This window comes from Hyperoodon ampullatus (genome assembly GCF_949752795.1).
Source record: "Hyperoodon ampullatus genome assembly, chromosome: 2".
Taxonomy (NCBI): Eukaryota; Metazoa; Chordata; class Mammalia; order Artiodactyla; family Ziphiidae; genus Hyperoodon; species Hyperoodon ampullatus.
Window position 1 is genome coordinate 57,086,486 of NC_136915.1, and position 26,239 is coordinate 57,112,724.

Sequence of the window (26,239 nt, forward strand, 5' to 3'; positions counted from 1 at the left end):
AACTCTGTCAGATGACTTGAAAAGCACCTCAGTCATTCCAAATCTTGATAGGGAAAATGACAATTTTAAGCCAATATTTTCACCTGAAATGATGTGAACGAAGGATACTTTTGCAATCTTATTATTTCAGGTGAAAATGGGCACTTGGTAATTGCATTTTGAAACTTAACAGTTAAATCCAGGTTTCATAAGGCTTGAAACATACAACGTTGAGGTCCTCTTTAAGAATACAAAATCACAGATATAAAATGAGGTGCACAGCCTTGAAAGGGACTTCTCCAGAAAAAGGGCGCTGACTCTTAAGGTTCATTAACTTCTCAATAAATTCTCCTCTGATTAATTAGTGTCGGCTCTCTGTGCCCAGAATTATGAAAAAGGGGGGGAGGGCCCTAGAAAGAAAATCCTCGTCTAGCTTGCTTCCCACGCATCCTCCCCAAGCCAGCTGAGTGGTATAGACCTTTCCCCAGGTCCCAAGGTAAATGATGTCAGAACTGAAATTGCACCTGATTCGACCCCCCTGGCCCCCCGCCCCGCCCCCCGCCAATTTTGTCCTTCAACAAATGGTTACTAGTCACATCTACTCACTAGGTGGAATGGGCTCTAACTGCCTGCTAGCGTTAGGATAACCAGGTCTTTGATATCTCACTTAGGGATTTTACCCATTCTGGGAGATGTGCGCAGTGCTGCTGTTTCTTTCTGTCCTGGCACACATATAGCCTGGCGTAACATGCGGTCTTGTTCTGTTCAGTTGAGTTACAAGTCAGTCCTCCAGGAGGGCAACTGTAGGGGTGGCTTTGACTCGCCGAATCTTCCAGCAAGTATAGGCTAAGTTATACAAAATGGGCGTGTCTGGAGCTTACCAAGAGACCCTCCCCCCTCGTCCCCAAAGCTTACCAGGCAGAGACACCAGCCCCTTTCTTCTTTACCTCACGTGCGCAAACACCCTCTACCCTAGCGGTAGTAGTCCCCTCCCCCTCCCACCCCGCCCCATTTTCCGCCTTCAGCCCCCCCCCGCCCCGAGGATCTCCCCTCCCTTACTCCCTCTTTCTTTCCCTCCCCGCGGGCCAGCCGCGCTTGGAGCTGCCCTGCCGCGCGGCGGGGCGACGCGGCGACACCTATAGGATTGCTTCCGGGCACTCCCCAGCCATAGGGGGGCTGGCCCGGGTCCGGAGCTCTGCAGGGCCGGCGGCTCCACGGCGGCTGCACCGGGGACGCGCGCACCCGCCCGCCCGCGTCCTCCCTCTCTCCCTCCCGCCCTCGCGCCCGGCGCCCAGAGCCGCGCTGTGCCCAGGGCGGTGGCTTCGCCGCGCCCCGCAAAGCTCCTCTCTGGTGGCCGCTCCCTCTTTCCCTCCTCTTTGCGTCATGTGGGGCACTTGATGGTTTATGTTTTTGTTTTTCCTTTAAAAAAAATCCTCCTTTAGCCCTTTCCACCTTCCACCTCCCCCTTCATCTCCCCAGGTTGATATTTTTTTCCTCTTCTGTGAGCTTGCCCATGAGCCTGCTCGGAAGCTACCGGAAAAAGACCAGCAACGATGGTTATGAATCCTTGCAGCTGGTGGACAGTAACGGGGACCTAAGTGCGGGGAGCGGCGGGGGAGGCGGCAAGCTGAGAGTGAACGCCGGGGCGGCAGCGGCGCGGAGTCCCGCCCGGCAGCCTCAGGACCGCGCCAGCACCATGGACAGCTCAGGTAGTGCAGCGGGCGGGCAGCGCCCCGCTGAACTCTGCAGGGCCCTCCAGTTGCGGCCCAGTCCACTGGCTCCCAACCCAGTCCGGCTTCGGAGAGGACAGGATGAAGGCGAAGGCACCTAATACCACCAGGGTGTCGCGTCTCTAATTTCTGTAGTCCAGGGAGCTAGGAAACGTTAGATCAGTCCGGAGGCCCAGTGACCGTACCGAGCGCCTCTTAATCTCTCTAGGCTGCTAAATACACCAGCTGGGGGCGGGGAGAGGAGGGGAAAGGGGAGGGGAGGGGTGGACAGGATAGGGGAGGGGGTGGCGCGAGGAGCGGTTGGGAAGGGGGCGGGGAGAGGCAGCTGCTTTCACTACCCAGCTGGATGAGGGGAAGAGGTGAAGGACGAAGTGTGCTGATTATTTTTGCAGCCTGCTGATGGTATTTATTCCAATTATTATTCTCGTAATGCTGATGTTATTTGCAATTCTGTAAAGCTCTGCCTCTTCTCTACTCTGCTGTCTGCTAGGTTTAATGCTGTTACCTTTCTTGAGCAAATTTTACCTGGGATCTAGAGCCCTTTTACACAGCTTTTATGATTTGCACAATGAAATTTTATTTCATCTGTTATTGGCTTTGATCTTGCTTATCTTTATACTTTTGCACTGAGTGTATTAATATTTCATAAACCTCTATATGTAAGGAAAATGGAAATGCCTCTAAACTTTACATCTGGGCTCGCGACTGTCTTTTAGAAAGCGTTTTAGCAAGTTGGATTTTCTCTTGGAAATGCTCTTTTAGCGATTTCCATAGCATAACAGTTATTTTATATATCCGTGTTGGACCAGGAATGTCATTATAGCTGTTTGCTTACCTTTTCAAGGAACCAAGATAGGAGGATTGTTTACGTAAAGATAACTTATAATTGAGGTGCTCAATGGTTTGTTCTATATTGGTAACTTTAATACTGGACAACTGAGAACTCCAGAGGAAAGATTTGTGTTGAGTTGTTTGGGCAGTCATGAAACAAAACTGAATTTAATTCCTGCACTTTGCAAACAAATGCTTGTTTCTTTAAATCGTGTAACGGCTCTTCTTGGGCTACCATTTTCTATTTTCCTCATCCTATAAGTGGGATGAAATATTGTCCACAGATGTTCAAGTGTCCAGGCTGAAAACTAATTTTATCCATGTAAGCTCCTATTGAAGTTAAATAAGTTGGTGGTGTGTTTTCTCAGTACTATTTTAAACTAAAGCTAAAATTATCCCTAAGGGACTGATGGTTTCAAGGGCTTTGGTACTGGGGTTGTACATGGTTATTTGATTTATGTTTTTCCAAATCTTTGATATATCAAAGTACAAACCATCTTTTGACTGGATGTGATCTCCTTTAAATCTTACAAAAAAGATTCATGTACTCTAAATGATGCTACTGTAATCCTTTTGGAACATAGTGTGCATATAAACAAATAACTGAAATAAAAATGAACATTTCCAGATGAGTATAGAGGAGCCTCGCTTCAGGGAAATGAAATATGAAATTCTGAACATTTCAATTTTTCATAGAGATTTTCATTTTAAAAATTGGAATTGTTTTTAAAGTATGTTAACATTGTAGAATAAATTCTACATATATTTTCTGAGCCTGGTTATATGCCAGGCACTGTGCTAAGCACTGTAGGGAAGACAGTCGTAAATGAGACAATTCTGACCTCTATGGGGCCATCGTACGATAAGGGCGGTAACTTGAACGCAGAGCAGCTTATGCTAAGTTCTGGATTTTTGGGTTTTTTCCCTATCTTCAGGAAATCAGACTTTTTCAACAGGTTTAGAGAGAAAGAATGAATTGCCTTGATAAATTGTTGTAATGAAAAAGCATTTTTATTAATAATACTGTTATCTCTAAAGTGCTTTTACTAGGAGTTGATTCTTCAGCTTGATCAAACTAGCACTATATGAAGAGGTTGCAGGGATCACCATCCACCCCCTTTAGGCTAAGAGAATATTATGGCTTTGTTTCAACACGCATTTCGGGAGAATGCTGTTTGGATGAGGGATTGGTTCTTGAGAGTGGGCTTTCTTGTAGTGGGTAGCAAGTTTCATTTACTAGAGCAACTATATCTGTCCTGTCTAATTATAGTTCCTTCTTCTAAGATTTTCAAAGAGTGGCCTTGTGCAGTGTAAATATATCCATTTGTTTAAGATATTTAATTAAACTCACGGATCACTTCTAAATGAGCAGTAATCTGCCCGTTTATTCAACTGATTGTACTGTGACATGCTGGATAGGACAGGTGGTTCACGGGGCTTTTGCTCTAACGAAAATGTTTAAGAATGAAAAAAATATGTCAAGATCCCTTAGAGAATTTAAAGCTTAGTCTTAACAATACCTTACATCTGTGTAGCTATTTATAATAGATAGTACACTTATCTTATTTCATTTCCCCAGAATTCTATTACATAGGGTAAGCAGCATGCGTCTGTGCCTAGAGACTTGGGATCAAACCTCTGCACTATTGTTACTAGCTGGAAAACCTAGAAATGTTTAAGCCAGTTCCCTTTTTATAAAACTAAGAACATCATAGTTGTTCTCACCATAGAGCTTAAGTTTAAGGCTTGAAACAACATGAGAATACATTTGCAGTTTTTCTTCTTTTTGCTGTCTGTGCCCTTCCAATTTACGAGATGAGGAAAGTTATTCTTACAGATGGCAGGAGACTTGTTCAAGGTAAAATAGCAAGTTAATGACAGCCAGATTCGAGTCTTCTGACTCTAAGGTCTAAGTTTTTCCCCATTGAACTAAGCTATCTTTCTGTGTAGGCATAATATCATTGTTGAAATGGGAACAATATTATCTACTTCGATTTTCCCTGAGATGTTCAGAGAAGTTAATGACTTTATAAGTCAACAGATTCCAGATAGATTCCAGAGCAGCCCCTTTGCTGGATTTCTCTTGCAGAGCTCTCTCCCCGTCTGTGGCTCACTTTCTCCTCATTTAAAAAAATAATTAATTAATTAATTTTTGTCTGCGTTTGGTCTTCATTGCTGTGTGCGGGCTTTCTCTAGTTGCGGTGAGGAGGGGCTACTCTTTGTTGCGGTGCGTGGGCTTCTCATTGTGGAGCACGGGCTCTAGGTGCGCAGGCTTCAGTGGTTGTGGCACGTGGGCTCTGTAGTTGTGGCTCGCGGGCTCTAGAGCGCAGACTCAGTAGTTGTGGAGCACGGGCTTAGTTGCTCCGGGACATGTGGGATCTTCCCAGACCAGGGCTCGAATCCATGTCCCCTGCATTGGCAGGTGGATTCTTAACCACTGTGCTACCAGGGAAGTCCCACTTTCTCTTCATTTAAATTATTTTCTAGAAGAGTGTCATTCAAAGGTCATCCTCTCATATCCCACATGGCATTGCAGCTATACCAATTCATTAGCTCAGAAACTTCATACTTCTGTGTGCATTTCACCTTCCATGGAAAGTAGAATCCACAGAAGTAGAATGCCCAATCTTGAGTCACTAAAGTGTTCCAACATTAGGCTTTACTTACAAAGTTCATAATGACAAGTCATAAGACAGTAGACCAACTAAAATCCAGATTTTAATGGGATTTAAAGGTGTAAGGATGATGAAGAATGCTAAAATGTTTTCTTGCCTTGTATGGATCTGACTGAAAACAAAAATTATCTTTAACAAATACTATTCCAGGTAGTGTTTAAACACAGCACCCACATTTTGAATCTGGCTTTAACTTTATGAAACATTTACTTGGATAACTTCATAATTCATTGAAATATCATCAGCATACATGTACTAATATTACTTACTTAGGAATACCTGCCCATTTAAGGGTCTTGAAGGTTGAAGGCAAAGTTGATTCATCCAACTTATTTAGTTGTGGCTAAAGTTTGAATGACTCTGGATAACCATTTAAGGATGCACCTGTGTCAAATTTCAAATGCTTGGAGACTGCCATGTTTCATAGACTTAGGAGAATCCATGTAGCCTATGATATACACTTTCTGTGAGGAAGCGTTCACTGCCTTCTGAGGCAGTACCTTTGGACTGCTCTCATTGGTACAGAGTCCTTTCTTTTATCTAGGCAAAAATCAGCCTTTCTGCCCTCTATGTTTCAAAATAAATCTAACCCCCTTCCAAAGGTTTTTCATCAACTTTTATTATAAAAGTTTGCCATGCTCTTGTCTAAAAAAGAATAAAAGATTTCATAAAGGAATAAAATGAAAAATGTAGAAATGTACCTTCTCCCTTCCCTGATTTTTTAGGTCCTTGCCCCAGAGATAACCCCTATTGAAAGTTTATGTAAACAAATATAGGGCTTCCCTGGTGGCACAGTGGTTAAGAATCCGCCTACCAATGCAGGGGACACGGGTTTGAGCCCTGGTCCGGGAAGATCCCACATGCTGCGGAGCAACTAAGCCCTGCGCCACAACTTCTTAGCCTGTGCTCTAGAGCCCGCGAGCCACAACTACTGAGCCCACGCACCACAACTGCTGAAGCACGCGCACTTAGCCCGTGCTCCTGCAACAAGAGAAGCCACCACGATGAGAAGCCCACACACCACAACGAAAAATAGTCCCTAATTGCCGCAACTAGAGAAAGCCCGTGTGTAGCAATGGAGACCCAACGCAGCCCAAAATAAATAAATTTATATAAAAAACCCCCACCAAAAATATATTGTGTATATATATATATATGTGTGCTTATATAAGATTAAAACCGTAATAAAATACAGGTTCAAAGTTGTAACCATGTACCTTTATATACAGTTGTTCAATAATGTTTAATGAAAAAAACAGCTACAATTTAACTACTACAATCCAGACATTGTGCTAAGCATTGTACATATGGTATCTTATTTAACCCTCATAAGAATTCTTTAAGGTGGGTGATAGTTACTTTCCTCTTATAGTTGAATAAACTGAGGCACAGAGAGGTTCAGCAAGTTGCCTGAGGTTACACAGGCTCTACTCATTCTATATTGAGTAAAATTCCATAGAGAAATGCCTATAAGATTGCAAATGAAAAATTTAGTAGTAAATGTTTCTATCTGCTTCTTTGCCTGAGGTAAGAAGAAATAAGAGTGTCTGAGGGAGCTGAAATAAATGTAGTTGTTTTTCACGTTGAATCTCGTGAAACAGGTATCTCCTCTTGTATTAAATATAACATAAAGAATTTTAAAATGCTGGAAACTAAGGAAATAGAGCAAAAACAGTATTGGATAAGGCTTATTAAATCCTGATATAACACTGAGAAAAGAGTATAATTGGTGCAGCTTCATAAATTTATGGAACAATATCTTGCCAATGAAAATGAGTCCCTGCTGCTCTGGGAATTAGGTCCAGAGTATTCTTAACTGGATGTCAGAAGTCCCCTGTAGTACCTCTGAAAGCCAGCCCAATAGAATTTCACATTCTTTCTTTACTGGTAGGTCCCTTGCCTCCCACCTGTATCTCTATGCTTCTGCATACACTGTTCCCTCAGCTTAAGCCAGCTTATCCCATAGCCATCTAGATGTCCACTTTTCCAGGTTATCTCCTACTCATTCTTCAGGATGTGGTTTCCATAATCTTAAACCCTATAAGCTGCATGAGATGGAGCATTTTCCATGCTCCTTCAGTGGCTTGCACATCCCTGTCATAGCTCTCATCACATTGAGTTGTGATATGTTGCCTAGCATGTCTCTCCATCTAGACAGTACGTAAAGTTCAGAGCAAGCCTGTGTCTTATTTACCTTTGTATTCTTGTCACTGCTTGGCATTTATTAGGAGCCTGATAAATACTCTTCGAATGAATGAAAGCATGAACGGATTTGAATTTTTAAAAAGGGCATTTATAATGAAATATGCCCATCCAAACCTAAAAATAAGCATACCGCTAGATTTTCACAGAAATGAGGCCAGACTTGAAAGAAATGAAACTGTTGGCAAAAAGCTAGACCAGTTCAATAATGAGCATTTTTCATATGCAGGGATACCAGAGGGGAGAGAAGGATGATTAATACATAGTCCCAGACTCCCAAGAATTTTCTAATGTGTAAATAATTAGCTTAACGAAAGACTGCTTTCTTGATCAAAAAAATGCAATCTATTGTATGATTCATCAAGGCAACTTTTTCAGCAGAAAAACAGAAACACTAAATATATACAACTAAAAAAATAGACTAACAATAGATGACTTTTCTCTGTAGACCTGTGTGTTTCATCAGTATCACAAGGTTTGAATCTTAGCCACTTTCAGGTTTAGTGTTAAACATTTTGTTTGTATCACCTTTGGCCATGTGTCGTTATATACAAGCTTTATGGTGACTTACTACTTTTTATCACCTGTACTCATCTTGAACTCCTTTTGGAAAGGATCTATAATTTTGAGGTGGATTGAAGAATCCTGCAGCTTAGATTGTACATTTCCTTGTTGCCAAAACTTGTAACTCAGGAAAAAAAATAAATTACAGTTAGTATATATTAAACAGTTTCTCTTGAAATCTACTTGGAAGCTTTCGACAGAGCAGCTCAGTGTATGAGAATTAGTCCTTCACGGTCAGAGGAATTAGGAAATTTCATGACATGTGTTAAGAGATCTGGCAGTTTCTGTTACCTTTAATTGCTTTACCTGACATGTCACAGGCTATAGTCTAGGTCCAAAATACCTTCTTATTTCAATAATGCATCAAAGCGTAATGATAGAAATTAAAATTCAGCTGTGTGTGGTGTTACCAATGCAAATAGCCTCACCACAGAAGCAATCAGATGACCCAGTAGCTTCTGTGCAGTGTTGGGTTTGCATGTGCAAAAAATTCCTGTTGGCGTGTTGTAACTAGTACTCTACCTGGTGGCTGGCCAGTTTGTGTGGCATACGTTGTAAGCCATTTCCTGATTTTAGAAATATTATGCTGTGAAAGATGTGCACGCTGGAATTGGGCATATAAGTGGTATATTAAGAGACAGAGAAAGTGTGAAGGGGGTGCAGAAGAAGAAGCCATAATTTGAACCAGGAGGACTAGGGAAGGCCACAGCGGAAAGTGATGTTTGAGCCAGATGTCAGTAGGTGGAGAAGGAAAGGAAAATTGTTTGGGGCTGAGGGCTAAGACACAGTGGCATCATCATGCATGGTGTGTTGAGAGACCTGCATTTAGACCTGGAAGCTGAAACCCTGATGGGTGGGAAGTGCTCTAGTGGATGGCACTGGAAGATAGGTCTGGGTGAGCTTGCTGAGGAGCTTGGACTTTATTCTGTAGGCTGGGGGAGGTCGCTGAAGGTTTGGGAGTGGGGCTGAGGCAAGCCCGACTTATCCGACAGGCATAGTGCCTAGGGACCACAATAATTTTAAGGCCCACAAAAATGCTTTAATTTCAATTTCTTTTAAAAACCGGAATAAATAAGTAACAGTAAGGAATTCATCTTTATATCAATGCAGTAAAAAAATCTGTAAACTTTTTTAAAAATGGGGGAATGGGCACAGGAAGGCAGAAGTGCCCAGGGCCCACAGAGTCTCTTGCAGCTCCAGAGAGAAGAATGTGATGTGTGAATCCTGAGGATAATTTGCATCTGTGTAAGGGATGGAGTCCATCTGTGGTTCCTACCTGTGTCCTGGCTGCATCATATTTTCTTGAAGTGCTGGTTGAAAACACTGATTCCTAGGCTCCAGGAATTTCTGATTTTCTAAGGAGGGAGGGGGTGTACTGAAAGAGAGAGCGTATATGCCTGGAGGACAGGGAGAACAGTTACGTGGCAGTTTAGTTGATGCCCTGAGAAGTAACTAAGGCCCAAGCCAGGGCAGTGCCAGTGAGACTGAAAGGAAGAGGCCACTCCTGAAAGCATTATGCAGAAGAGTGGACAGGCTGACAGCTGACCGGATGTGGGGTGGGAGGCCTAGAGAAAGCTAGAGATGATTAGCCTGGATGGCAACAGGAGAGGAGGTAGTATTTCCAGTCTTTGCTAGAAGTGGAAAATGTGACCAACTGGTTTTCTCCACTGCGGATGCACCACGGGCACGCGTGTGGCAGGGCTGAATATGCTGTCAGCTTGGCACAAGATTTCACCAGGCTTTCAGCTCTTTGGTAAGCTGCCCATCAGGCTGTGCAGATCTCCAGGGCAGTGCTGTGGAGGGGCAGGAGGCAGGAGCAGAGCCTGTGTTTGCCCGGAGGGAGGAGTAAGGTAATCGGTGGAAATGCTAGAACCGAAGCTGTGGCACTGGGCTGAGTCCAGGCCCGAGGCTGGAGGCCAGGACCGTGTAGGGTAGCCGGCCTGCCCGTACTCCCGTTCTCACTGGATGAGCCCTCGGCTCTGGTTCCTTGCCTGGTGATGGAGGCACAGGAAGAAAGCTCAAACACCAAAGAAACTTGGAAGATGATTACTGCAGCAGGAATTCTTGGTCTCTATGGAAACAGACAAGTGCCTGAAAAAAACCCTGACCCTAGGAATTCTCCAGGTCTGCTTGTACCAGCATTGGGCCACTTGAGCATTGCAGCACAAGTCCTAGCAGGACAGAAGCCCTCGTTTCTCCTTTCTCTCTCCTCCTCTGCAGCCCTTCTTCCCTCTTTGCTTCTTTCTTTCTCTTTCTCCTTCACGTCCGTCTTCAACTTCCTCGTCTGCCTCTTTCCTCCTTTGCCTCTGCTACTCTTCTGCTTGGTTGTTCTCTCTCTTTTCCCCTTTCCTGTCTGGATCTCCTCCCTTCTCCCCAGTCAGTGAGTCAGCATGTTTTGGGAGACTTGGAGCCCCATACCATAAGAAGCATGTGGATGACTGTAGTTTTGGGGTGTGTGTGTGTGTGTGTGTGTGTGTGTGTGTTTGTGAAACTTAGATCCCAGCCTGCTGCATGTGGTCCAATAGGTGTGAACAGTGGTGTCACTTTCCAGTTTGGGTAACTGCATCTGACCTACCTAAAATTTCACTTGCTGTTTCAATTAGCAAAGTATTCCATGCTGTGACTTGGTGATGAGAGGTTTCATAAGCCTCCATCCCAGAGGTAACTAACTGCATTTCATTCAGATGAAGGAAAGAATTTTTCTTCCTAATTTGCACCTAGGGAGTGCAAGATCATAGCTCGCCATTTCCGCCTCCCTGTCTCTCCTACCTCACCCCTGCAGGAACGCAGATCTTTCTCTTCCCTTCTGCTACTGCTGAAGCCTAGATAAATTGCTGTGTTTTCAGTCTTTACAGTTCAGTTTGTTGGTGCTCTTGCGTGGTGGGGGTATTAGGGAATCATGAGTCGGAAACCCCAGATATCAACTCTGGCTCTGTCATTTGCAGGCTGTGACCTCGGGCAGGTAATTCAAGTGAGAACAATCATACTGACCCTGCCTGTTTCACAGGCAAGGTGAAATGTAGCTGATAGCACCGTGCAGTGAATAACCCTTCATGTGTTCACTTCACAGTGTCTGTGGTCTGCCTACTATGTGCTGGTATTGTTCTAGGCACAGAGATACAATGCAGGATGAGACACAATCCAGTAAGCAAAGATAAAGGATTATATGGAGTGTTAAATGCCACGGAGGGGACCAGAGTGAGAAAGAATAACTCAGGGTGGTGGAGGCCTGTTTTACAGAGCATGATCAGGAATGCCTTTCTGAGGAGATAATATTTGAGGTGACACCTGAAGAAACAGAAGCAAACAGAAAGAAAAATAAGAAGAGCTGGATGTAGAACGTACAGCAAATGCAAAGACCTGGAAGAGGGAAAAAGCTTTGCAGAGAGGACTAGTGGTGTAACTGGCACTTAGGGAGCCAGGAGGGAGTGACAAAAAAAGAAGTCTAAGTTGTGTTTTAAGAGACCATTTGATTGCTTATGTTGAGAAAGAATTTGAGGTGGCTTCATAGTTATTCTAGATTGTAGGCAGGACTTATACACCATGGGTGAGGTCAGCAACTATGCTGTTCAACATTAATGGCCACCTTTTTTTCTTTTCCAAGTTCAAATGACATTTTCACAGCATCCTAGTGTTGGCAACGTGTTTTTGGTTTTTTTTTTTTAATACCCTGTCATATTTAGTTCTTACGATGATCCATTGGAGTAGGTGGCGTTTACAAAATGTTTTAGGGATAAGGAGTTCTGCTAAGTTCAGTGAGCTGATACACAGCCAAGCCAGCAGCAGGGCCCAGGTCTTCTGACGTATCGGAGTGTGACAGAGATTGCAAAGGAGGAGGCCTGAGATCTTGGGCACCCAGTGACCAAGATGTATCAGCTACTTTAGGAGAAGACAAGCTGGAGGGATAGAAGAGGAAAAATTGGCTTTTAGCTGTTAGGGAAATTGGCTTATTAGGTGCCTCAAAAAAGTATAGCAGGATTTTGCTTTAATTATTTGTCTTAACACCGAGCCGTTAAACCCCCTCCCAGGGTAGGAGGCTGGCTTTGTTTCTCGATGTGCCAGGAGAGAAGTGTCTCCATTATGCCTCTCACTGGTACACACAGCCTGGCAGTCTTTCATGCTGTCTTGTTTTGTGAGCATTTGCAGTCCTAAAAGAATACATTTCTATTTCATATGTTGCTTTGTTTTCAAGCCTTTGCGTGAGAGCCGGGCTTCTTGTCTCAAAAACCAAAACCAAACCAAAACAAAAGCCCGTTTTTGTTTATAGCAGTGGTACCTGTTTATGAAAAGAAAATTTAAAACGATTCAGAGAGTGGTATAAAAATGAAAATAAAAGTCCACTTCTTTCATCTCAGCTTTTAGTCTTACTCTCCAGATAAAATTAATATTAATGATTTCTTGTATACACTTAGAGAATATGCAAGCATATGCAAGCTTATATACAACCGCATAGACACATGCAGATTCCTGCACACCCATATACACATACACGCATTCATATATAATGTATACTTGCATATCTTATACATGCTGTTATATAACTTGATCTTTACTTAACACTATGTCTTGGATAACTTTCTACATTAGTACCTAGAGATGTAACTCATTTTCTCTAATGACTGCTTTGAATTACACTGTCCAAGTTCCTCTATTGATAGGCAGTAAATATCTTTGAACATAAATTTTTGTATATTGCATATGTGGTATACCTCTGGAATAAATTCTTAGAAATGGCATTGCTAGGAGAAAGAACCTATTCATTTCACATTATGATAGATCTTGCTGCATTGCTTTCTAAGAACCTTGTACCAACTTAGATTTCTACTAACAGTGTATGGGATTACTTTTTTCCCCCATATCCTTGTCAAGGCTGAGTATTGTCAAACTTCTTAATTTTTGGCAGTCTCATAAGTGAGAAATAGTGATAATGCTTTGTTTAAAACTGGCATTACATGTTGATACTTCCATGAGTTATTTTTGTTTTAGGAAATGGGGTTTGATTACTTTTTGTTACATAGGCAATATATATCTAGGGAAAAACAATTTAGAAAATGCAGAAAAGCACACACACACAGGCACACACAATAACTGATAAACTTGTTTTTCATGGATGACCATTATTAACATTTTGGAATTGATCCTCTTGTCTCTTATCTATGTGTAAAAATATGAATGAAAAGATTTTCTGTTACCTTATTGGCTCTCCATTAATTGTGGCTACTAGTCTTCTTGTAGAATGCTGCAGTACATTAGTGGAGAGAGCACTGGAGTTGGAGCTAGTGATTGTTCTAGATTCAAGTTTTGAAATCACTGATTAGCTTTGTGACCTTGGGCAGTGCCTTTCTCATCAGATTGTTAGGAAAATCAAATGGGATAAGGTATAGAAAAGTGCCTAGTGCATTCCCTGCCCTAGAGTAGATGCTTGATAAGTGTTGGCTGTACCAAGTGGTTGAAGCTAAGTGAGCCCATGTTGGGAATATTTTATTATCCTGAGTTTTCTTCAAAGTGGATTATTTTACTTTTTCATTTTACAAGGTTCTGAGCATTTTCTTTGTTATATTCATTCTGGGATTGTTCATAAGCTCTAAGACAATGTGTGGTTACCATGTAGTCCTCATAAATGTGTAGGGTTGTTATCAGCAGAACTCTTGGACAAGGCGGTCAACAGGCTTGATACATTATAAGGTCCTCAGGACAGCCCAGTTGAAGGAGAATTTTCAGGGTGGAGGATGAAACCCAGGAACTTTCCAAGGATGAAAGGAATCTACTGTTTATGTGCTAAGCATGATTAGTCATTGCTTATATTTTTTTCTTTATTTTTTTCCAGTATTGCTACAGAAGCTAGTTCATGTAAAGCAGTGGCTCTCAAAAATGTCTGGAGACATTTTTGGTTGTCACAATGTGAGGGAAGGGTTGTTCCTGGCATCTAGTGGATAGAGGCCAGGGTACTGCTAAACGTCCTACAGTGCACCAGACAGCTCCACACCATAAAGAATTATCTGGCCCAAAATGTCAATAGTTTTAAGGTTAAGAAACTCTGATGTTAATGGAATGAATATACTGATTATGAGTTAAAGATAGTGAACGTGGTGAAGTAGGCATTCATGGACGCATCAGACTAATGGTACTGGTCAGTGCTAGGCTACAAATTAAACCATACCTGAAAGGAATTTCTTCCTGGCTGCAAGAAGGTCCTTTGCTTTTCAGAAAGATGGTGTGGGAAAGGCCTAAGTTATAAAATGGTTCTGTTTGGCTAGGATTATTACCTGGAGGCAGCCGAAGTCCTAGAAAGTTCAAGTTTGTGTCTCAGTCTCTGTGGAATCCAAGATGACTTCCTTTGTTCATTCAAGCATTTATTCATTCAGCAAAGACTATTAAATGACTACCAGCCAAATAACTGTGCTGTGAAATCAAAAAGAGAAAGAAACAAAAGTCACAGTATCTGCCCTAGAGGAGCATAGCAGACAGTATTGTGGTTAAGAACTCAGATCTGGATCTGGATTATATCCTGGGCTCAAATCCTGCCTCTGCCACTTGTAATTTATGTGATTCAGGTTGTCATTTTAGGATGAGGTTAAGAACATCTACCTCACATGATTGTTGTAATGATCAAAATATTGACAAACATAGGATGTTTAGAACAGTGTCTATCAATAAAATTTTCTTATTATTTTTAGTTCACTCCTGCTACTGGAATCTTGGAGCCCTATGGATTATCTAGTTTAGGGTTTTCATTTTGATTAACACTAGATTCCTTTTTCAATAAAGCCTTACCCAGACTCTTACTGTATGCAATACATGAAAAAAGAGCAACTCTGGTTAAAATAAGGATGGGAGGCTGGGATACTGCTTTCTTGGGACCACTTGCCTCTTCTGCCCCAGCAGTGGTTTCTTGTGTGTAATTGCAGAACCTGGGGTTGAGTAGCATCCAGCTTGACAACCACTGAGCTCACCTGGTCTACTCATTTTGAGAGTGAGGGAACTGAGGCCTGCAGAGAGAAAGTGACTTAAAGGGGGATAAGGCAAGTACACAAATCACTCTGCTGTGCATGTGCCAAGCACAGCAACATGGTGCTGGGAGGGAGTTGAGAGAAGACAGAGACAGACTTCTCCATGCTTAGGTTTATTTAGGGCTGGTCTTGAAGGATGAGTAGAATTTGAACATTTCAGATAAAGTAGATAAGAATATTTTCAGAGGAAGAAAAAGGTGATAAAGGGATGGAGGAAAACTCATTTAGAGTCTTTAGTGAAGGCTCCATGTCTTAGTAAATTATCTTTGGTTGCAAGTAATAAAAGCCATTTCAAAACATGTTAATGGAAAACCAAAGGAAAGGAGTTGTTATAAAGTCACAGGCTACCTTCTGAGTCTCAGGGTCAGAGAGTGGAGCCCTGCCTCATTTGTGCCTGGAACTCCAGAGCTAAGAGCCTCCCGGCAGCCCCTCTCTCTAGTGCTTCATGGTTCTTGTTTTGCTTCTTCCTATGCATTTGCTTTATCCTTCATTCTCTCTGTGTAGACCAGCTTTCTGGTCTTCTCTTTGTAGATAGCTTCCCCAAAGTTCCCAGTTTACATGTCACTAATTCAAGCATTCAGTCTTCACTGATCATCTGTCTCTGAATCCCAAATTCTAAATTTCAGGAGACAATCCAATTGGCTTAATAGGTGTTACATGTGTACCTCATCCAATAGCTGCAGCCAGGGTAGGAGATGTGAGGAGCCTGTCTTGTCGTGTTAACATTGCTGGCAAAGCCCTACTCAAGCTTGAAAATGAAACAGTATGACCTGCAAGTTGCTCCTTTACCATCAGTGGAGACAGGCATCTGTGTATCTATAACAAAGTATGAGGTAAAGAATCTGGGCAAGAAGTAATTTAGTGGGTTGATGAAGGCTTCTCTGAGGATGGACAGTAGTGCTGGCTCTGAAGTGTCGGCCAGAAGGAGCTGAGGGAGACGTTACACACAGGAGCTGACTGGAAAGGTGGAAGAACATGGAATGTTTGGGTTATAGTGAGCATTGAGTACCTATGAGTACCTATATGTGTCAGAAAGTTCAGTCATTCACTCAGACAACAAATATTTATTGAAGACTTCCTAGAAGGAGGGTATGTTAATGGATGAAGAAACAAAATTAAAATAGTTAAATTGCTTCTCCAGCGTCAAAGAGAATGAGAATATGAACCATATCTAGAACGTTTTAGTCTTAAAATTTTTTTCTCTATAGTTTCTTCATTTATGCTTTTTCTTTTTTTTAACATCTTTATTGGAGTATAATTGCTTTACAATGTTGTGTTAGTTTCTGCTGTATAGCAGAGTGAATCAACTATATGTATACATATATCCCCATATCTCCTCCCTCATGCGTCTGCCTCCCACCCTCCCTAAACCACCCCTCTAGGTGGTCACTAAGCACCGAGCTGATCTCCCTGTGTTATACAGCTGCTTCCCACTAGCTATCTATTTTACATTTGGTAGTGTATATATGTCAGTGCTACTGTCTCACTTTGTCCCAGCTTCTGCCTCCTGCCCCCCTCCCCATGTCCTCAAGTCCATTCTCTACGTCTGCGTCTTTATTCCTGTCCTGCCCCTAGGTTTGTCAGAACCATTGTTTTTAGATTCCATATATGTGTGTTAGCATACGGTATTTGTTTTTCTCTTTCCGACTTACTTCACTCTGTATGACAGACTCTAGTCCCTCCACCTCACTACAAATAACTCAATTTCATTTCTTTTTATGGCTGAGTAATATTCCATTGTATATATGTGCCACATCTTCTTCTTTTTTTTTTTTTTTTGCGGCACACAGGCCTCCCACTGTTGCGGCCTCCCCCGCCGCGGAGCACAGGCCCCAGACACGCAGGCCCAGCGGCCACGGCCCACGGGCCCATCCGCTCTGCAGCACGCGGGATCCTCCCAGACCGGGGCACGAACCCGGGCCCCCCGCATCGGCAGGCGGACTCCCAACCACCGTACCACCAGGGAAGCCCCTATGCCACATCTTCTTTATCCATTCATCTGTCAGTGGACACCACAGTGAGATATCACCTCACACCAGTCAGAATGGCCATCATCAAAAAATCTACAAACAATAAATGCTGGAGAGGGTGTGGAGAAAAGGGAACACTCTTGCACTGTTGGTGGGAGTGTAAATTGATACGGCTACTATGGAGAAGAGTATGGAGCTTCCTTAAAAAGCTAAAAATAGAACTACCATATGACCCAGCAATCCCACTAAGAGGCATATACACTGAGAAGACCATAATTCAAAAAGAGACACATACCACAGTGTTCATTGCAGCACTATTTACAATAGCCAGGACATGGAAGCAACCTAGGTGTCCATCGACATTTCTGCTTTTTCTACTTGATTCTACAAGGTCAAAAATGACGTAGAGCAAGGGTGGTGGCTCATGCTTTTTATTTTTTTTAAATAGCTGTTGAAATTGTGCGTTGTCCTAACTTCCTAAAGTGGGAATACATACATAATTTCCATAACTATGAAATGATTTTTGTGTGGGTGTATGTTTGTTTTAGGGGGATTGTTTGGGCAGGTGATTTCTAAGATCTCTTCTAACATTTCAGTATTCAGGGACTTGGCTGTCTTTCATCTCAGTAATGTTGGCAACCGGTTAGGTTTAATTTATTGTAGAATTGCTTATAATAGAAAAAAACTTAAAGCTACCTAAAATGTTCCAAAATAGGAGATTGGTTCAGATAATTATAATATGCCTACATGGTATTACTAAATAGCCATTAAAAAATAATTGTTCAGATGGATAAACAACAAGGTCCTACTGTATAGCACAGGGACCTATATTCAATATCCTATGATAAACCATAATGGAAAAGAATGTGTGTGTGTGTGTGTGTGTGTGTGTGTGTGTATACATATATATATCTGAATCACTTTGCTGTACAGCAGAAATTAACACATTGTGAATTAACTATACTTCAATAAAATTTTTAAAATTGTTCAAGGAATTTTTAATATGATGGGAAGAGCCTTAAAATATAAAATTCATGAAATAAGATAAACTACATGCTAAATTAACCCATGTAAAGACACACACATATATTTGTATATACACCCAAGAAAATCATTTTAAGGATGTGTAATAGTCTAAAAATGAGGGAACTAGATCAAAATATTATAAAAGGATATTTGGATCGTAGGGTACCAGTAATTTTAACATGCTAGTTTTATGTGTTTTGCTACAGTTTCAACAATGAATTTACATTTCATAACTATAATTGTATATAACTGTATTCTTTTTCTGTATCTACTTTTGTACCTAAACTTTTTATTTAAATAGTTAAAGGTTCACATGCAGTTGTAAGAAACAATAGAGAGAGATCCTTGTAAAATTTGCCTATTTTTCTCAGTGGTAATATTTTGCAAAACTATAGTGTATTATCACAGCTAACATATTGACATATCTCCCTGGTTTTATTTGTATTAGTGTGTGTGTGTGTGTGTGTGTGTGTGTGTATGTAAGTTCCATACTGTTTGCCACTTGTGTGGGTTCTGAATCAACCACCACTGTCAAGATACTGAACAGTCACAGCATACCACCAGGAGCCCTCATATTGCCCTTTTATAACCATATCCACACCCACCACTATTCTTTTAAAAATGCAGTCAACTCTAATGTGTAGTGCATTTAATTAATTTTGCTTTTTCATCCAAAGCATAATTGTAGAACCTTGGAGTTGGAACGGACTTAGCCGTCTGATTGGTCACTCAGAATACGGGAATTTTAGAGGGGTAGTGAAGAGGTTTACGATTCTCTGGTCTCCTTCAAACAGATTATCAGCTTGAGCTCTCTCCCTACCCTTCACTTTAAACACCTTTGCCTCAGTAATGCAGGTCTTAAGTTAACTCTCATTTTCTCTGGAAACCCTCATCTGACCTTCTAACTCTGGGTCGGATGCTTCTCCTCTGTGCCCTGATTATACTCTGTATTTTCCTCATTGTGGTATTTTCTCATCTTATTGCTCATAGATAATCAATAAATGTTGGATGGGTGGATAATGTCTGGATAAGAGTTCTTCCTCAGTTTCTGATGAGACTCCAACTTCCAGCTCTTCTTCTTCTCCTACTCTTTGAGAGGCTTTTGATGCTGCCTGCACTTCACAGCATTTATACGGCAAGCCCTAAGTTTATTTTGGCTGTGCAACTACTTGCCCAGTCCACAAATTCCAGTCTTCTACCTGCCGATGCTGCCACCAGGATGAACAACTCGTCTTCTGAGCTCCTCACGTTTTTCTCTTTTCCTTCTCCGTTTCTAAAGTTAATATGATGTTGATGACCTTATAAGCAGCTGTGAGCCTAGCACTGTGCTACCTGCTTGATATGTATTATCCCCTTTCAACACAATGGACTTCAAATTATGTTTTACTTCCCCCATTTTTTTTTTTTTTTTTTTTTTTTTTGCGGTACGCGGGCCTCTCACTGTTGTGGCCTCTCCCGTTGCGGAGCACAGGCTCCGGACGCGCAGGCTCAGCGGCCATGGCTCACGGACCCAGCCGCTCCATGGCATGTGGGATCTTCCCGGACTGGGGCACAAACCTGTGTCCCCTGCATCGGCAGGCGGACTCTCAACCACTGCGCCACCAGGGAAGCCCACTTCCCCCATTTTTAAAATGAGGAAACTGAGGCTGAAAAAAAGGTGAATCACTTGTTCAGGATCATGTAGCCAAGTAAGTGGCAGAACTGGATTGATATCCAGGACTGTCTACTATAAAGCCCACTTTTCTGAACAGTCTGTAGGAAGAAGCTGTTTTAATTCCATGCTCCTCCAAACCTCAGCACTTCCTCTAGGAGCCTGTCTAGCCCCTGACTGAACTCTTCCCATCAGATAATTACACACTGTGGAAGGCAGCTATTCTCCTGCTGGACAGGAATCATCACCTGGAATTTGTCTTTTGTCATTTTCAGTGGAAATCCGTCCATCACTCTCTCAGGCTATATCTAGGCAGGTTGTGGTTCTTTCCTTTTGTGCAACATAAATTCCTCTAAATCTATAGATTCCTCATGGTATAGCTAGAAGGATTTTAATAATTTTCTGGTCTTATCTGTTACAGATGAGGACACTGGAGTACAAAGAGGAGCCCTGTTCAACTTACTACCCTTGAGTTACTTGAAGCCTAATCCTGATGCTTTGGTTTACCTTTCTCCTTCTAGCTCTTATAGTCTTTCCTCACGAGATGGGTTTTTTCAAGCTTCCATTGCCCTAGTCATTCTGAACACTCCAGCTGGCCACTGTCCCTCTTGTTTTTGGAGCTGACCTCAATATTCCAAATTTGGTTTGATTGCCTGGAGCTCCAGAGAGGATGTTTAATTCTGCAAGTAAATATGAGAACCTATTATGTGCCAGAGACATGTTGTAACCCTCCATCACATTCTGCCTTTCTTCTGCTTTTCTCCACATCCTCTACAATATATGTGAGATTATAGCCTTGGCTGCAGGTAACAAAAGCCATGATATCTATGGCTTAAATAGATGGAAGCTTACTTCTTGCTCATATAAAAACCTGATCTGCAATGGCAGCTTTACTCTATGAAATAACTAGGGTCCCAGGCTCCTTCTGTCTGGTTGCTTTATGCTCCTTAGGGTGTTACCCTCTTCCTCGTTGTCTGAGATGGCCAAGTAACACTTTTGTTTTCCAGCATACCTCGTCTCTCTCAGAAACACTGTGGAAGTTGCACTCTGCCACTCACATCTCACTGGTCAGAACTTAATCACATGGCCACATATCACTGAAGGGAAGCCTGGGAAATGTAGTCTTTTATTCTGGGAGGCCATGTTACCAGATAAAAAATATTCCCAGAGAAAAAGAAGGGGATAATGAATATTAGTGTGACAAATAGCAGTCTCTGCCACATCCCTCCTTGTGTTTCAACTCCAAGAAAATAGGCCCAAGGTTGGTACTCTATAGCCATTGGCCTTCCAGGCTAATGAAATTCCATTTCTAGGAAAGATGGCAAAGCAGGACCCCCTAGAGTAGTCAAGAGAAATTCCAGAATTTCATGAAAGACTGAAATTCAGAATCTTTGATGAGGAAGTCACACTGGTAAAAAATAGCTGTCATTTGTTTAGGGCTTACTATTTATCTGCCATGCATGTGTTAAATATTTAACATTAATCATCTTATTTAATTCTGAGAAGATTCCTAGGAGGCAAGTACTATTATTAATCCCCAAATTACACATCAAATTTTCCAGAGAGATGAAGTAACTTCCCCAAGGTCACATAGCAAATAACATAATAAAACTGCCGCCTGTTTATCTTAGTGCGCTGGTGGCCTGTGGTCATTGTCGTCTTCACTCTGATGCCAGACAAATTAAGGATGCTCATTAACACTTCATAAAGCTGTATCATGTTCCTCATAATAGTCAGATACTCCTAATTATAACCTGAGCAGGAAGTGTTGTTTTAAGTAGGTTATGAGCCCCGAGTTGAAAGGACGGGTTTTACACCTTGTTGGCTGAGTGTGAGCTCAGGTCAGAAAGAAATATTTGGTCACCGCATTGGCAAAAGCCATTGTCCTTGTGTTCCACCTTGCCATCAGCAGTGTTCCTTGGGGTATTTTCGTTTGCCTGAGGAAACAGGTGCACAGAGATATCGTAGGGCTGGTGACATGTGGTGGAGTTGGGATGTGGCTCCGTGTGGGTCTGATGCCAAGCTGGAGATCTTAACTCGCCCGCTGCCTCATTACTTTGATGGTCCTGAACCCTGCTTCCTCATGTTCTGGAGTCTCTCAGTGTACCCTAGCACCTGTGCCAAGCCTTAGGTTGCTAGCTTTGCTGTGCTTGGTTAGAGATTATAGGTCCTGCTTTACCACAGACATTTCTAGGTCCTCATTTGTGGATAGCCGTGCTTTTTATCATTTCCTTGGTTTTTTTCTCTTATGGGTATGGCAAATGAGTTATCCATACCAATATTAACAATGGGGCACTCTATGAGGAAATCAAGTCTCTTTTCCTACCCCAAATCAACATATATAGACAACAAGAGGGGCACTTGAAACCTGGATATTTCGGAATAACAAATATTTGGTGAATTACGGGGTAGTGATGGGGGCTACTTTAGAGCTGGTGATAGAGGACACCTTTCTGAATGGGTAGCATTTATAGTAGGATCTCCTGGAGAATGAGAGGAATCAATCATGCAAAGATCCAGGAAGAGCTTCCTAGTAGAAGGAATATCAAAGACAAATGCCTTGAGTGGGGAAATGGAAAAGAGGCAAGAAATAAGCTAACACGTTTGAGCCTTATATATTTTAGAGTTTGTTATAGAAAGGGAGTCGGAAGCTCATTGTCAGCATTGCCCATCCCACCCCATCATGGAGAATCAGTGGCTATTTCTGGACAAGCTTCAGTGATGCTGGGGCAAATGCCTTCATGCTTCTCAAATCCTATTTTGCCTAGGTATCTTTGGAAGAGTGATCAACAACTTCCTTGATGAAGTGTTGTCCTTTGGCTTCATTAAACTCACCTTTAGAAGTGGTTACATTGACAGCGTTCCTTCAGAAATCTTTTGAGATCTCCCAGGGGCTTTGAATATAAGAAAGGAGTGATGTTTTTGATATTAGCAATGATTTATAAAAATATTTAGATCACCCTTTTCTCTTAAAATCCATTCAAGCACTTAAACGGTTAGAAATCAGATGATTGCATTAGAATCTCAAACCTGGAATTTATAGAAAATTGAAGGGTACTCAGAGGGTGCTCTGTTGGCAGAGGGGGTGAGCTGCTCTGAAAACAGTGGCAGACTCTTTTTTTACCGTGACTAGAGCCTCACAGATGTGCATCCACTAGCAGCAGTCCGTCCATCACTAGCAGATTTGCACATGGTTCCAGTTTGGGCACTTGGGTTCTTCATCTAATGCTAATTCAGCTATTCATATTAAGCTTTGTAACATACTAAGAGGTTATTTAAAAAAAGCAAAAAGAACACAAGCTTAGTAATTAATTGTGGGAACTTAATAGTACATTCTGGACTTGTTTGGTATCTGCCCAGGATCAGCAGAGATCCTTCTGATGTACTTCCAATAACAATAACAGCTTGGAGAAATAAGCAGACTCAGGTGGGGAACTGAGGTTCTGGGAATAGCTTAATCTTTCATCACATTGCTCTTTGGCATTGGCCATAAGTACACAACATCAGTGCCTTGTTTTTAGTTTACAAAGCACTTCCACGGACATCATTTTACTCCATTTTACAACTGCCTTTGAGCTGAGTATAATTATCTTCATTTTATGGCTGAGGAGCCAGAGGCTCAAAAGGGGTAAGTGACTTGCCCAAGGTCACAACATAGCTGGCAAGTGACAGAATCAGGACTGCAACCCAGATGTTGCACTTACAGTCATAATTTCTGAAAAACGTTATAGCTTTAAAATCTTGAAAAGCATCAGTGCCATCATTAGGATAATGACTTAGGGATTTTTTTCCTCCGTGAATATTATTTTAAACATTTTAAGGAAATAACTGCAAATTCTGTTCTATACTAACCCTAATAATGCATTCTATAACATCCCTGAGTCCAGAATTCCTCAGGACTATTTGATTTTTCCCCAGCTTCAGTCTTTAATATCACCTTGTGTTTAATTATATCATGTTGAAAGCAGAGCCTGGAGAATCATGATTAAGGATTTGTAGGTTGTTTAAATGACCATTTTTTAAAAAAAAAAAGAAGCATAGATATGAATAGAAATAAAATTATTTTGCAAAGTAACCAACGCTTTAGTCATGTTCATATCTGATTCACTCATTATAAGAAATTCTTTTGAAGATATATTTTGAGTCCCTTGGACTAGATAGAAGAGAGAGAGAAAGGTAGCAATTTTGTTAGGTTAATTTAACTATCCCTGCTTTGGGAGAGGGCAATAACAAAACTTAATAGCAGAAGAAAAAGAGGACTCCCAGATGAGATTATACTTGCAAAATTTTCTAGGCTGACAGGAAAGCTGCAAGTATAAGATGTAATCATGTTTGACACAAGAATTAGGAGGACATAGACTACAAAACCCTTAAGGCTTACAGCCTCTGGCAAGGTGGTAAATAAAGTGAGGTTTTTTAGAGTGGCTTTTCTCGGGATAGAGCACAACATGTAATACATATAACACATGCAGGATTGTTCCCGGAGAGGAGACAGCAAAAATACTCTCGAGACAGCAAAGGATACCTAGGAAAGCATGTACAAAGTTCCAGAAAGTGAGAGCATGGGCTGTTGGAAGAGCTGCAGGTGGTTCCCTGGGCCTGGAACAAAGAGCCGGAGGATCCGGGAGGAATTCGGGAGGTGAGACTGTAGAGGCAAGCAACTCCCCATCATTCGAGGCTTGTAAACCCTGTTACTTGGAGCACCTAAATGTTTCTTAGAAGAGAGTGATAAGATCAAATTTGCATTTTAACAATGTGCCTTTGGAGAAGATCGAAGAGGTCCAAGGCTGGTGGTAGGAAGATCAGCTAGCTGGACAGTCAGGAGAGATTGTCCTGATTGAGATGAAAGTGGCCTGAACTAAGGTACTAGCTAGTAGTGGGTTCCTAGAAAGGAGGGATAGATTTGGTGCTTGCCTATGGGAACCGGAATGGGGGGAGAGGAGGAGACAAGTTGATTCTCAGATTTCTTTGTATCCACCCATTCTTCCCCCATAACTTTCTATGCCATAAAATCATTGTGGGTATCAGTGCTTTTGCGGCCAATAAATAAGAGAGATTTGTTGATTCTTGAACAGATTCTTTCCTAATAACCACTCTCACCCCAAGTTGCTAATGTCCTTGGGGCTTTTTTATTCAGAGAATCTTACAGGCAAATGATTACCTTTTTTGTATATGCCCATATCTCTTTACTCAGGGACCTTTAATTCGAATTCAGGAGGAAACAATTGTTTTAAGTGGCTAACCAGAAGTATGGTGATTCAGCTTCTTTAGTTAGAAGCTGATAAACCTTGTAGTGTATATACCATATAAACACCAAAACACATGTGTTTCCTTTAATATAATAATGGCGGTGGCAAGAATGAGTGTAACTAAAAGTTGAAGGCCTGTTGTATATAGTTTGAGACTCCCCATCACCTACAAGATAAAATTCAGTGTCTTTAAGGGGCACACAGCCTTCCATACTGCGGTTCCTACCTACTCTACCACCCCTTGCTCAGCACTCCCTGTGCAGTATTGCTGGCTAGTTTATAGCTCAGAATTTAAGGTCAAAATCAACAGTATGTATTGAACCAGGCACTTTGGGAAATAACAGTGCCCAACACAAAAAATATGTATTCTTTTATAGAACTTCTTTTCTAGTAGGAATAAAATCAAGATAAAAAGTACCATGAGGGGGCTTCCCTGGTGGCGCAGTGGTTGAGAGTCTGCCTGCCAATGCAGGGGACACGGGTTCGAGCCCTGGTCTGGGAAGATCCCGCATGCCGCGGAGCGACTGGGCCCGTGAGCCACAATTACTGAGCCTGCGCATCTGGAGCCTGTGCTCCGCAACAAGAGAGGCCACGATAGTGGGAGGCCTGCGCACCATGATGAAGAGTGGCCCCTGCTTGCCACAACTAGAGAAAGCCCATGCACAGAAACGAAGACCCAACACAGCCATAAATAAGTAAATAAATACATTTTAAAAAATTACATTTCCTTGTCAAGATCAAAACACAGTATGATTCTTAACTTAAAAAAAAAAAGTACCATGAAGAAAAACAAACTAAAATAAGAAGATTGGGGGTGCTACTTTATATAGGGTGATCTGGAAAACTCTGAAAAAGAAGCATTTAAGCAGAGACCTGTAGGAAGTGAAGAAGCAAGCCATGTGGATATCGGGGGAGCAGTAGGATAGTAAATGCCAAGGCGGTGAAGCAGGTGTATGTTAAGTAGAGGAATAGTTTGGCTACAACAAAGAGACAGGGAAAGAGAGGTATGAAATAAGGCTGGAGAGGTATGCAGACGTCAACTCCTATAGAGCCTTTAGGCCATAGTGAGGACTTTGCTTTTTACTCTAAGTGGGATGGGAACCCACTGGAAGATTTTAAGCAGAAGGGTAACATGACTTGCCTTATTTCTTGAAAGAACACTTTTGTTGCTCTTTATTTACCAGAGTGCAGGGAGGCAAGGGTGGAAGCAAAGACACCAGTTAAGAGGCTGTAGTGATAATTCAGGTGAGACATGATGATGACTTAGATCTGTGGTTGGTAGCACTATAGGTAATGAGAAAAGCTGGATTATATCTATATGTGTGTATATAAAAATATATACATTATGTATT

The 26,239-nt window shown here is 41.9% G+C and overlaps 1 protein-coding gene across 1 annotated transcript in view; it reads left to right on the top strand.

The window, feature by feature from the left end:
• Positions 1-1,492: 1,492 nt before the first annotated feature.
• Positions 1,493-26,239, top strand: part of DNAJC6 (DnaJ heat shock protein family (Hsp40) member C6) — a gene marked incomplete at its 5' end in the record, with an annotated part of 92,278 nt that continues 67,531 nt past the window's right edge. The window contains one exon of the mRNA XM_079726963.1: positions 1,493-1,688. Within this exon, the coding sequence (XP_079583089.1) occupies positions 1,493-1,688 (196 nt within the window). The remainder of the gene's footprint in view (positions 1,689-26,239) is intronic.